At 40.3% G+C, this 13,645-nt stretch overlaps 1 protein-coding gene across 1 annotated transcript; it reads right to left on the reverse strand.

Moving 5' to 3' along the window:
* Window positions 1-11,143: 11,143 nt before the first annotated feature.
* LOC308608944 (suppressor of cytokine signaling 4-like) lies at window positions 11,144-12,764 on the reverse strand. Its single transcript, XM_081222316.1, has one exon. The coding sequence runs from the start codon at window positions 12,529-12,531 to the stop codon at window positions 11,209-11,211; it is 1,323 nt and encodes a 440-aa protein (XP_081078442.1). The 5' UTR covers window positions 12,532-12,764; the 3' UTR covers window positions 11,144-11,208.
* Window positions 12,765-13,645: the final 881 nt, after the last annotated feature.

Below are 13,645 nucleotides of genomic sequence, written 5' to 3' on the forward strand. Positions count from 1 at the left end.
GAATCTATTTTATGTTTTTGATTTGTGATTACCCTGGTTTTCAAGTATGTTAACCCATAACTATATCTACTTGCTTTAATCTGGTAATCATATAAGTTCCAACACATTCTAAAACATCTACATTTTTTACACTCCCCTCGACATTTTGTGATGTTGCTGTCCTATTTCACATCGTTATGTTTATCCTTTTGCTGTTCATTGCAGTTATAATTGCTTTTACAAAAAATTTTTGATTTTTTTTTAATCCACGCACTGGCTTATTAAAGTGATCTTCAATTTTTTATATATTTGCCTTTACTATTGTGTCTTTCCCTTTCCTATAGATTTTTGCTTCCTTACTATTTAGAGAAGACCTTTCAATATTTCTTTTAGGATACGTTTAGTATTGCTGTATCCTTTTGTTTTTGCTTATCTGAGAAATTTGTATACTCTCTTACTATTCTTAATGATCATATTTCTTGGTAGAGTATCCTACGTGGCAGTTTCTTCTCTTTCAAGACTGAATATATCATGCCACTCCTTTCTGGCCTACAAAGTTTCCATAGAGAAACCAGCTGATAGCCTTATGGGGGTTCCCTTGTAACTGACTCTTCTCTTGCCATCTTCAGAATCCTCTTTAACTTTTGCCATTTTAATTTTGATATGTCTTGGTGTGGGTGTGTTTGAGTTCACTTTGTTTGGGACCCTCTGTGCTTTCTGTACCTGGATATCTGTTTCCTTCCTTAGGTTTAGGAAGGTTTCTGCCATAATTTCTTCAAGTACATTTTCAATTCCCCTTTCTCTTTCTCGTTCTTCTGGGATCCCTATTATGCATAGGTTGGCACGCTTAATACTATCCCATAGATCTCATATGTTGCTTTCATTTTTTAAAAATTTGTCTTTCTGTCTGTTCTGATTGGGTGATTTCCATTATTCTATCTTCCAGATGAGTTATTCATTCTTCTTCATTACTGAATTTCCTATTCATTGCCTTTAGCTTGGTTTTTAATCTCTGCAATTGACTTGACTAATTTTGATTGGTTCCTCTTTATAGTTTCTAGTTCCTTGTTCCAGTGATCTGCATTTCTTTCTTTCTTTTTTTTTTTTTTTCCCATGTTGCATGGCTTGTGGGATCTTAGTTCCCGACCAGGGATTTAACATGGGCCCCGGCAGTGAGAGCACTGAGTACAAGTCCCAACCACCGGACCGCCAGGGAATTCCTTGATCTGCATTGCTATCAAGAGTTTTTCTTAATCCCTTTAGCATTTTTATTACCTCTTTTTGAACTCAGGGTATGGTATACTGGAGAGGTCTGTTTCATTGTTTGTTCTTTCAAGGTACTTCTCTTGTTCTTTTAATTGGGAGTAGTTCCTCTGCTTTTTCATTTTATTGAACTTTCTCTGACTCTATGCATTGAGGAGAAACAATTATCTACTATGGTCTTGAAGGGCTGTTTTTATGTGGGAGCATCCCTGTGTAGACTGTATGAGTCCAATATTTTTAGTGAGAGGGCTGTTTTTGGTATGGATGCCTGCCATGTCTTTCCTCAGAGTGTGCTGGCCATTGTCCCCTTGATAGGGGGTGTATTTGGCTTTTGTGGTATCTGCACTGGATGTTGGGCAGGGCATCCTCTTTGGTCTGTGGCTGTCAGAGCCTTATTGGGGGCAGAGTCTGCTCCCCAGTTTTTGAAGTAGAAGCCCCCAGATCCATTTCTAAGCTGTGGTGTGAGGTAGGCAGGACCAGAGTGCTCCTGTTGGGAAAGGAGCCACTGTGTATTCCTTCCCAGGAGCTGTCCACTGGGGACATGTGATTCTGTGATACCATCCACCATCCAGTGTGTATGTCCACAAGGTCTGCTGCTGCTGGCACCACCCCTGGACCTGCCCACACTGTGGGAGCCCTGATAATTGGCTTGGCTGTCAGTTCCACTTCCAGTGTATATGGGCACCCAAAGCCCACCACTGCCAGAGCTGCACCTCATTAGGAGCATACTGAGAATGGCACTTCTGTGGCAGACGCGCACTCTATCTGGTGTGCACCAGCAATGGTGGCCCAGACCACACACTAGGCCATTCAGGTTGTCTCCATGCAGCCAAACCGAGTCCTCTCCACAGATCTGTTCTCTGAAGCCTGAGGTTCAGCACCCAGCTGCTGTGTGCACCAGCAGGCACATGTCTTGGCCTGGGAAGAGTGACAACGATGTGGCAGCCATCAGTGCTGATCCCTCTCTATCCCACCTGCCAGTAAGCTAGCACCCACACATTCCTCTCAAGCAAAGTCCAGGCCACTCCATTTCCCTATCTGTTCCAGCAGACCTCCTAGCCAGCAAAGGGGGTCCCAGGGCGATGGAACCTTTCCTCTTTTGGAGCTCCCTCCAGGGGCACAGGTCCCATCCTGATACCTTTTTTTTTTCTTCTTCCTTTTGTCCTACCCAGTTATGTGGGCATCTTTCTTGTAGCTTTGGTTGTATAAGAGATCTTCTGCCAGCTTTCAGTTGGTATTCTGTGAGAATTGTTCCACATGTAGACGTATTTTTGATGTGTTTGTGGGGGGAGGTGAGCTCCACCTCCTTATACTCTGCCATCTTGACCTCCTCCCCAGGAACTAGATATTACTTTACCTACATTACAGTCACTATGCTGTTGCCAACCTGAGTGCATTCCAAGTGGTTTAAATCTGAGTCTGATTCATTTTCTGCTGGTCTGCTCTATGTGATGCAGGCTCCTCCTCTTTCAAAAACAGTAAAGTATCTAGAAGAGGAATGCTTAAAATACTTTAATAAATACTAGAATCCAACCCGATATACCCATATGCACCCTTCACAAATACCATGGTATGCACTGACATTTTTTTTGTTTTTGTTTTTGTTTTGCGGTACGCAGGCCTCTCACTGCTGTGGCCTCTCCCGTTGCGGAGCACAGGCTCCGGATGCACAGGCTCAGCGGCCATGGCTCACGGGCCCAGCCGCTCAGTGGCACGCGGAATCCTCCCGGACCGGGGCACGAACCCGTGTCCCCTGCATCGGCAGGCAGACTCTGAACCACTGCGCCACCAGGGAAGCCCTGACATTTTTTTTTAATAGCATAATTTCCATTTGAGTGGCAATGCCTTATCATATTAATGAGACAAGCATAAGAAGGTTTATTATGCATCCAGAAGTTTTATGATTCTATAAAAAGGTTGAAAAAATGTCTGCCATATAAGAAAGCAGTAAATATAATTAAGAGCTTTACATTCTCAGTTTTAACATCAGATTTACATATTTTAAAATATACTTCTCATCAACATAATATTCTACACTTTTACGATAGACTTTTAAGCACTGCTTTAACTTTAAAACCAGAACAGAATACTTAATTATCATATCAATAAATGAAGTCTAAATTATAATTTAATTATTTATCATTTAAACTCCCTATTAACTAACATATTAAAATATATGTGCAAAGTTCCATTTACATGTGTTTTAAAGTCAGAAAAAATTTATATAATCCAGTACCTTAACACCAGCAACTCCAAAATGAACAAGATTGTGTCATATTTTTTTTTAAGAAAAAGTCCAAGAATTCTGCTAAAATATATCTCACCCATGACTAGGGAAAGCACTAATGAAATTAGTTTAGAGTGGGTAACTAAATTAGGAACAACCCAAGAGTTGTGTGTCAAGAAATTCATAGAGGAGACATTTCAGTGACAGCTTTGCTGTTAATGACACTGAAGCTACTGCACACCAGCCAACTGCAAATGTGCAGGGCCACTGCTCCTGATGGCATTAGAAATATAACTACTAGGGCTTCCCTGGTGGCGCAGTGGTTGAGAGTCCGCCTGCCGATGCAGGGGACACGGGTTCGTGCCCTGGTCCGGGAAGATTCCACATGTGGAGCGGCTGGGCCTGTGAGCCATGGCCACTGAGCCTGCGCGTCCGGAGCCTATGCTCCGCAACGGGAGAGGCCACAACAGTCAGAGGCCTGCGTACCGCAGAAAGGAAAAAAAAAAGAAATATAACTACTATGTCTTTGGAAACACGATCATGTTTCATATGGAAAAGGGTGATATTCAGAATAGTTAGTTTCTAATGCTAATAAATCCTCCAATGTAAAAGGGAACCATAGAAAAATAGATAAACAGCATAGGACCCCAAAGAATCCTGACTATGCCAGGTATTAACCCTTTGGTTACTAGGTCTTGAGTAGGTATGAAGTCCAGAGGGAGTGGGTAGACAGCCCAGGCATATGGTGTGGGCACTAAGGACAGAGGCTAGTTACCGACTAACAAAGAAGTATGTCAAGATTTTATCCACTGGCAAATATATACCATTTTGTGTCAGTTGAAAACCATCCCTGAGTTTAGTTCACTGTCATCTACCAAACATTGCCTATATGATGCTTACTGTGCATCTCTAATTGGTCCCTCATTTAGAACATAATCCACTAAAACACTGAAGCCTTACTATATAAGTAATGGATTTTCACAACTCAAAAATAATTCTATACAAGTTTCTTAGTAAACTGGTCATGTAAAAGCAGTAAAAAATCTGGTTGATAAAGTTGGTTCTCATAGTGGTGCAGGTTACCAACACTGAAAGTACTATACATGTAAGCCAAATTTAACAATTAAATAAACAGATGGAAAATGATAGATACAGGTCTCTCATTGTTGGACTGGGAGGTTATAGAAAAGCAATGGGGAAAGGTTAGAATGACTCGTGGTATTGGACTAGAATTGAAGATACCAGAAAGAACTCATGTTTTAGCTTAATACAGATATGGATGGATACATACACAAGTATTTATAGGGATGTATACGTGTAGGGGTTCGTATACACACATATATTTCCTTGCTCTGTCATCTGAGTGGGCCTAGAAGCATTGACACATCAGTTGCAATAAGCACACCTGGCATCCATTCTCCAAAAAACAAAAACATTCTCAAACAAAAGGAACCAGGACTCCTTGGAGAAATGGCCAACTCTAGGCTTGGGACAAGAAATATACACAGTGACTGTGGACCATAATGCAGTGATAGAAATTACAGAAATTCTCAGAAACAAACACAAAGATAAGGATGTGTCAAAGGGACAAAGGGATAAAAAAAAAAAGAGTTCTCAATAGACAAAGCTGGAACAATTTGAGCAAGAAAATACAGAAAGTAGTATAAAATTATAATCCAATGTATAAAATAAATATCCAAGAGTCCATAGTCAATGGACTATGGTCAAATAAATAAAAAAAGATCATAGTCAACGGTCAAATAAATAAGTAAACTAAAGAAAACAGACAAATCTCCTTTGCAGAACAATTTCAAATAACTTATGTGAATACTCAGGGCTCTCAGAGAGGTAGCACTTAAATCCCACTCCTTAACTGGAAGCAGAGTGTAATGACTTCATTCCAAAGAGTACAGTATAGAAAGGGAGGAAAAGTAACTCTGGTGGAGAAACCTGATAAACAATATCTCAGGTAAGTGATCAATGTTAACATTGAGTCCTGCTGATAGCATGTTCCCTTGATATGATGGGATGATAATGGTATTTTACCTCAGTGGTCTTCTACACCAAAATCTATAACTCAAGTTTAGTCATGAGAAATGCATTAGACAAAACCAAATTGAGGAATACCGTACAAAAGAGCTGACAAGTACTTCTCAAAACTGTCAAGGTCATCTCATCTAAAACAAGGTAAATCTGAGAAACTGTCATAACCAAGTGGAGTCTAAAGAGACATGATAACTAAATGTAATGTGGGATCCCAGTGAGGATCCTCAAAGAGTAAAATAACATTAGGGAAAAATCTGAGGAAATCTGGAAAAAGTAGAAACTTTAGTTAGCAATAATGTATCCATATACGTTTATTAGTCATGACAAATGTGCCATACTAATGTAATATGCTAACAATAGAGGAAACTAGGTGTGAGGGGTATAGGAACTCTCTGTACTATTTCTAAAACTTTTCTGCACATCTAAAGCTATTATAAAATTTTATTAAGATAAAAAAGTTAGAAGGAGGCAAAATGTTGTACTAGATATAATAACGTGATTTCAAATCTAGCTTCTCTCATCTAAGAGCTGGTTGAAAGTATAAAAGATAAATAGCCTAATAATGTTTCTGTTTTCTCTGTAATTTGGGGACTATATGTTGTACAACATGGAGTTATTTGAAGGGTAAAGTTCAGTAATACTTGCTTTTGTATTTCATTAGTTTATATACAAAGGCAGAATTATGAGTAGCAGAAACAAAATCTACTCTAATGTTATAAAGATATGTATCAAGCCTAAAGAGTCCCACAGCAACATCATTTCTAGTATTAATGTCATTTTCTGCCAAAATGTTTAATCTAATCCCTCCTGATGGCATTTTCCCTTATCCAGTCTTTCTAGGTCCCCAAGCTTCACTAACTTTACTGAGAACCTGAATCACCCAGGGATATTTTTAAAATACAGATGCTGTTGATTCCTTAGATCTGGAGTAGGACCTGAAATTCTCTTTCAAACAAGCTCAAAGTCTGTCCTCAAACTAGTGACCTCAGGGCTTCCCTGGTGGCGCAGTGGTTGAGAGTCCGCCTGCCGGTGCAGGGGACACGGGTTCGTGCCCCGGTCTGGGAGGATCCCACATGCCGCGGAGCGGCTGGGCCCGTGAGCCATGGCCGCTGGGCCTGCGCGTCCGGAGCCTGTGCTCCGCAACGGGAGAGGCCACAACAGTGAGAGGCCCATGTACCGCACACACACACAAAAAAAACTAGTGACCTCAGCAGGCAAATTTACAGGTCCCACCAAAGACTTGCTAAACCAGGAGTTAATGAGGTGGGACTCAGAAGCTGTTTTAACAAGCCCTCCAGGTAAGTCATATGCATGATAAAGTTTGAGAATCAGTGTTCTAGAGCAAGGGTTCTCAACTTTGGCTTGCCATTAGAAAAATCTGGGAAGCAGTTAAAACTTTCAGCACTCTCGGTCACCCTTCAGATCATTAATATCAGCATTTTGGGGTACCAAGAAGACATTTGTAGTTTTAGAATTCCCCAGGTGATTCCAATGCCCAGCCAAGCCAAAGTTGAGACCATTTCTCTAGAATGGGAAAACAGTTATTATCTGAACAACCATCCCATATATATGTTTTATATTAGCTAGTCAAATAATCTAGAATTCTATCATTTACTTTAAATTTTATTTTCCAATAACTTATTTAGTTCTCTTAAAAAACACCTCAAATTTTTCTTTTGGTCTACATTTACTCACTCGAAACCTGGGTACTAAAATGTAGGGATTATGTAAGTTGTTTTCAATATAATGAATATATCTTAAAAATCTGTGGGATGAAGAATATAATGAGTTGTAAACCTTCGTGTTCTTACCTCCCCTCTGCTAATTATGAACACTTGATTTGTGTTTGCATTTTAACATGGAGGCACTCCTAATTCAGGTTACCCTCATGGTACCTGAAACACACAGCTGAAATCAACTCTTGACTTTTCAAAATTTTGAAAACACCCTAGGTTTGGGGTTAATTATCAGAAAATATTATGCTTTCTTTGGAATTTTTAGAATTCTGGTAAAAATAATCACCCAGAGATATTACTTGAGTCCTTTGTAAGGTCTAACCAAAGTACCAGTCAGGCAGTGAACTTATTATAAAATAGGAGGAGGCAGAAAGACTTCATTCTGATTATTACATGCTCCTTCAGGATATAATGTTTCCTTCCCTCGTCTTTAGTGGAAACCACAGTGCAAAATCGGGGATTTCAACACTCTGGCATCTGTTAAACCATGTGATCTTGGTGCATTCCCAAATCAGATACATTTGTCCAACATAAAAACAAACAAATTCTGAAACACAATGTAAATGACTTGGAGGTTATCCAAAGCACTCCTCACTCCCCATGAATTGCATTCCTGCCTCTGCCCCTCTTCCCTTCCTGCCCAAACTCTCTGTGTCTATGACAGTGTCTCTTACAATCCAGGGTGGACCCAATAATACTCTCAATAGTAAAAAGCCCATATCTCTGTAGTAGCCATTGAGATCATTCTGGAAAGCTGAAATACTAATTCTATTACTAATGACAATATTAGAACATTGACTCAGTTATTACAACTAGCCAGGGACTGTTAATAGCACTTTGAAAGGAATTCTCATTAAATTTCACAATAGCTAATTGCTCAAATATATCCTCAGGAAGCCTTATCTGTCTGCCACACAGAGCTATCCCTTACTCTCTTTCTCCTTGAACTCATTTATTTTCCTTTTTAGACTGTGATATTATATTATTTACCTATTTATTTGTTGTTGTTTTCTCTGTTATAGCCACTGGAACAGAAACTCCATGAGGGCGGGGGCTCCTCTCGTTTATTGCCCTGACTTCAGTGCCAAATAAAACAGCCAGGTCTATAGCAGTCAAGAATTAAAGATAGAAGGATGAAAGAAGAGTATGAAAACTAGACTAAGAGAAACTGGAACTGAATAGGAAGTTACAAGAATGCACAGACTCTACATTGTTCACTTCATGCCATAGAAATTCAAACCAAGAAAAAAGAAATTAAAAAATTAAATGAATAAAGTATATATTTAAAGGATAAATAGCTGATTCAACTAGGCTCAAGCAACAACTTGAGAATATAGTAACACTTTGCCAAGAACATGAAGATCCACACCTAGACTGAAAGGCCTAGAAAACCAGTACCACATCATGAGGCAGGAAAAATAAGATTTTTCAGAAGCAATTGGTTGAACCTTCAGACAGTCCAAAACCCCAGGCCAAAAAACCACAAAGATACCCATCAGCAATAAAAGCTGACCCTGCAGGAATTCTCAGAGATAGAAGCATGCATGGCTTACAGAAGCAGAAGATTTCCTGAAAGCTTAATGACAAAGAGGAAGAGATGGAAGTGGCCATGTCGAAAAGTAACTCCATGGAACAGGAAATCTCTGAATCCAAGATGTTCAGGAAAGACCTGGAAGCTCAGCTTGAGGATACTTCTGCTGAGGCTTCACAGGAACACAGCCTCATGAAAGCAGAGAGAACCTCTCTAAACAAACAGAAAGTGAGCTTGAGGTCCCCATAATGAGCCAAGGAGGTTAAATTCCAGGTTCCACTTCAGAATACCAGCAAGAGATTTCTGAAATAAAATCTGAACTTGAGGAGAAAGTCTTGTTTTATATAAAAGAATGTGTTGGACATGAAATGTTCCATGTCTTAGAAGCCAAAAAAAAAAAAAAAAAAAAAAACAACCCCACAAAAAGCAAACAAGCAAAAAACACAAAAAACCAAGGTGTGTGATTCAGAGAGCCATCAGCTTATCCTGCAGAAAAAAAAAATTATATTAAAAGAGAAATAACAAAAGTAAAAACAAGAATGTCATAATGAAATGGAGGAGGCAGAAGACACGGTGAAAGATGTATTTTTGAAAAAGAAAGTGCAATGAGGTGCGAAGAAAACAAGAAATTACTGGTAAAAATGAAAGGCTTTGACCTGTTGTGGATAACCTAAGAGCTCAAAATACACAATATGAAGTTGAGGTTATGGATTTGGCAGCTAAGAGTAGGCGGCCTGCTGGGAAGCTTAGATTGCAGAAACCATGAATTGGATCAGCAATGAGAAAGATGTCCAGCAGTATTTTGAAGCTCGTTTCTAAAATGACCAAAGAGTTTGAAACCAGAAAGGTCTAGTCTGGCATCATGAATGCTGGATCCACTTTGGAAAGGCCATCATAGTAAGAAGCTGAGCATGTCTGCAGGGCTTTCAGTCTGCTTTTGAGGTAAGCAACCAGGCCAAGGAACTTGTTCAAAATTAACTGAGAAACGTTTAAATACAAACCTCTCTTCTGGAAGCAAACTAAAGGATTTTGAAGCAACAAGGAGAGAATTATTAGATGATATGGAAATTCTGAATAAAACAAGAGATAAATTTAGAATAAACACAGAGCTCAAAATTCTAGATTTTTGTGTTTCTATTTTTAACTATTTCAACACTGCATCTCCCACACTGATTTGAAACTTAGAACTAGCTGAGCTAGTAAGAAACACAAACTCCAAACCCAGAAGTGTCCCTATCAATTTTCATGCCCATAAGCCCAGAACAGCAAGAAGACATGTCTTGGCTGCAGCAAAGGCCAGCTGCTGTGCCACTGTCACCACACAGGCCGTTTTATTGGTTGAACCAAAGCCAAAAGGTTATTGATTTAGCATCAAGTTTTTTCCAGTCCTACTTGCTGTAGCCACTGCACCTCACTCATGGTTGGACTAATTTAACAAGGCTATTGCTTGGAGGTGTGTATCCCACAAAGACAGTGCTCCCACGGTCTGTACAACCTCTAGGCAGTCCCAGAGGCCTCTTAAAGTGGATGTGCAGAAAGGCCTAGGAACACCCTACAAAGTTTACCTTAAGGTGCAAAACATACCAGTGTGGAGAACGGATGACAACGATTTATGTATTGGTATATAACTGTCTACTCTTTTTGTATGATTTGCCTGAAGGAAAACCCACCCAGCCTGGAGTTATTGTGAGCCAATCTTGTATCTTAGAGGTGAGGATTTTTTGATGAGCTTTATCCTCGCTTTAGCTGTTACACGTGATCCGAGCTGATATTCCTTGTATATTCAGGGTGACAGCTTCTCTCTTAAGTACAACTTAAAGACTAGTTCTTTACTAATTCTAACAGAAAATGAGAAAGAAAAGAGGAAGTTGGCTAGGTTTCTAGAAGGACTCCAGTCTATCCTACATAAAAACAGGCTGGGGCTTCCCTGGTGGCGCAGTGGTTGAGAGTCCGCCTGCCGATGCATGGGACACGGGTTCGTGCCCCGGTCCGGGAAGATCCCACATGCCGCGGAGCGGCTGGGCCCGTGAGCCATGGCTGCTGAGCCTGCGCATCCAGAGCCTGTGCTCCGCAATGGGAGAGGCCACAACAGTGAGAGGCCCGCGTACCGCAAAAAAAAAAAAAAGATCCTGTGCGCTGCAACGAAGATCCCTCCTGCCACAACTAAGACTCGGAGGAGCCAAATAAATAAATAAATATTTAAAAAAAACAAAAAAACAAAAAAAAACAGGCTGAAAAAACATGTTGTGCATATTCCACTAGAAGCCTATGACAGGATACTGTCTCTTTTTTTTTTTTTAATTTAGGGCATAAGTTTATTTTGGACTTCAACTGCTCCTGTAGAAAAATTCTAAGTGGCATAATCAGAAAAATAAAATATTAAATGAAAATATGTATATAATCACTCCCGTGTTCCTACCCTTTTCTTAGCATTGTTGTTCTGGTGCATCAATCCTGAGTACTCTAACTTTTGAGTTATAGTGATATTCTTTCAGATATAATTTCGTGGAAGAAGGAATTGGAAGGGCATCAATGCCATCATAAGTTGTACAGTTACAAATAACTGTTCTGCATATATGCTGCAGGGGAAACGGAAAAGTCCGAATTAAAGGAGTGGATAAAAGTGGTTCAAAGAACATACAGGCACTCGGGTCCTTATAATGCTCTAGGAGCCCAGTAATGTCAGGAGAATGGAAGACACGAGGATCATGTGCATCAAAGCTAAAGTTGTGATTCCACTGTTCAATTCTAGCATGAAGAGAACGACTATAGCGTCTAAAACTAACGGAGAATAAATAGTCTTCCTGTGCTGAATCTCGCAGTAAAAAGGTACCCTCTGGTTTTTCTTCTAGTAGAGCTTCAGCTGCATATTTATCCATAACGCCCCAGTAACATGGATTACTATTGATCTGAAGGAGGTCTGGTACAAGACAGTGGACATAATCAATCTGGGTATGGTACTTAGGAGGTGTTTCCAGTTGCAGGGTTTCTTCATCAATTTCCCATTTGGGTTTGTTTCTTTTCCTGGAACTTGTGCAAAGTGTTATAATTTCATCATCTGAATCCATATCACTATCTTCTATACTGTTATTTGAAGCCAGGTTCATTATAGAGCCAGTCCCAGGACCACCTCTACCCGAAGAATCGTTATTGGTTATGACACAGGGCTGAACACTGGTATGTGAGAAGCAGTTGACCTCTTCCATGTATCTTTGTTGTTTTAGTTGACCATCCCTCAATTCAGTCTGAGACAAGTCTTTGCTTACCCATTCATCTGATTTGGGACTTATAGGAGCAGTGTGTCGTTTAATAAAATGCCACCTAAAGGCTAAATCTGATCGAGGTGGGAAAGGACACTTATCTAACATGAGTTCACTGATATGAATTTTTCTTTTAGACGGAAGCCCTGAAGAGTGCCGACTACTACAATTCTTTATTGGAAAACACTGCCCCACAGCATCTTGCAGTTTCTGTTTAAGAGATCGGCCTAAAAATCTATGCCCACAGGAATGATCTAAATCCAACTCAAGAGATGAACAGCTGTGCTTCCTTTCTTGGCTCCTTAAAGGAACTTCAGTTTTCTCTATAGCACTCACTGTTTCAGTATCTGAACAACTTTCACTCTTTTTTGACCAAGATAACTTCTTTCCACTCCATACATAACCATCCTTTCTGTCAGCACTTCGACTCCGACTAGTTTTGGGCCTTACATCTGCATTTTTACTATTATTTTCACTATTTTCTGCCATTTTAACAAACTGTCCACAAATTCCAGTGTTATAAATACTGCTCTTTCAGTTTTTCCGGTAGAATGTTTCTTCTGGACACTTTCTGGATATATCTCTTAGAGCGCAGTTTAACTGGGGCTGTCCGAGTAACTGCCGCCATCACCACTGCCATCACTCTGGGTGCTCGCTAAGCTGGAGAAGGGAGACCCAACCACTCCGGCACCTCATGTAGGTCCTCTAAGACGGATGCCTGCCTGCAAGCCCCCACCCTTCGGTGCGAGGTTTTCATCTCAGACGTCGCAGTCACCGCCTCCACCTGCTTCGCCGGCGCTGCCACCACTTCTGTCAGGATACTATCTCTTATTGAAGCAATTCTGACACCTGTTATGGACAATCATCTAAGATTGCAGTCAGTTTAAAGCTAAGTGTGTACATAATAGAGATTACCTGTGATGTGATCATTCAAGCTACTGTTTGTAAGGAAGTGTACCATACTGAACTTTCTCTCCCTAAAAAGAAAACTACAACCCTTTTCTGTTATTGGAATAGCTTTGTTGCTAGGACTGTTGACTTAAAAAAAATGCACAACGTGAGAGCTGTGAGTTAAGTTTTATTGGGGGCAAAATGAGGGCTGCAGCCCAGGAGGCAAGGGGAGGGGCCAGGATATATAGGAGTTTTGCAATAAAAAGCACGTAATTGGGAAGGTCAAACGATTATTGTTAAATAAAGAAAACCAGATATCTCAAGTTAAGGAATTTAGCGCTTTTCTATGTATGGGAAGATGCAAGAGCCTGGACTCACTGAAATCATTCCTCTGATACGCACCTCAGCTATCTAGGGCCTGTATTTTCACACCCTGAGTTTCCTCAGGGCTCACCAGCTCACGTTGGAGGGCTGCAATCATTGGTGACTGTGACATCCTTTGTTTATTGATATGACAGGAAATATTCCATTTATAAATATTCCATTTATCAGGACCATGCTCCATTTTATCCATACTCTTCCTTTGAGGCAGTGGAAGGGAGCTTTGACATCAAGCTTCCAGAAATAAAGGGCTGCCTAGTCATCCTAAGTTCAACACGTAGGAAGAGTTCTTCAACCTGTCTGCTTGTAGCAGTGAAATGCCTGATCTTTT

The sequence above is a fragment of the Mesoplodon bidens genome, assembly GCF_964165515.1.
Source record: "Mesoplodon bidens genome assembly, chromosome: X".
In the NCBI taxonomy this organism is placed as follows: Eukaryota; Metazoa; Chordata; class Mammalia; order Artiodactyla; family Ziphiidae; genus Mesoplodon; species Mesoplodon bidens.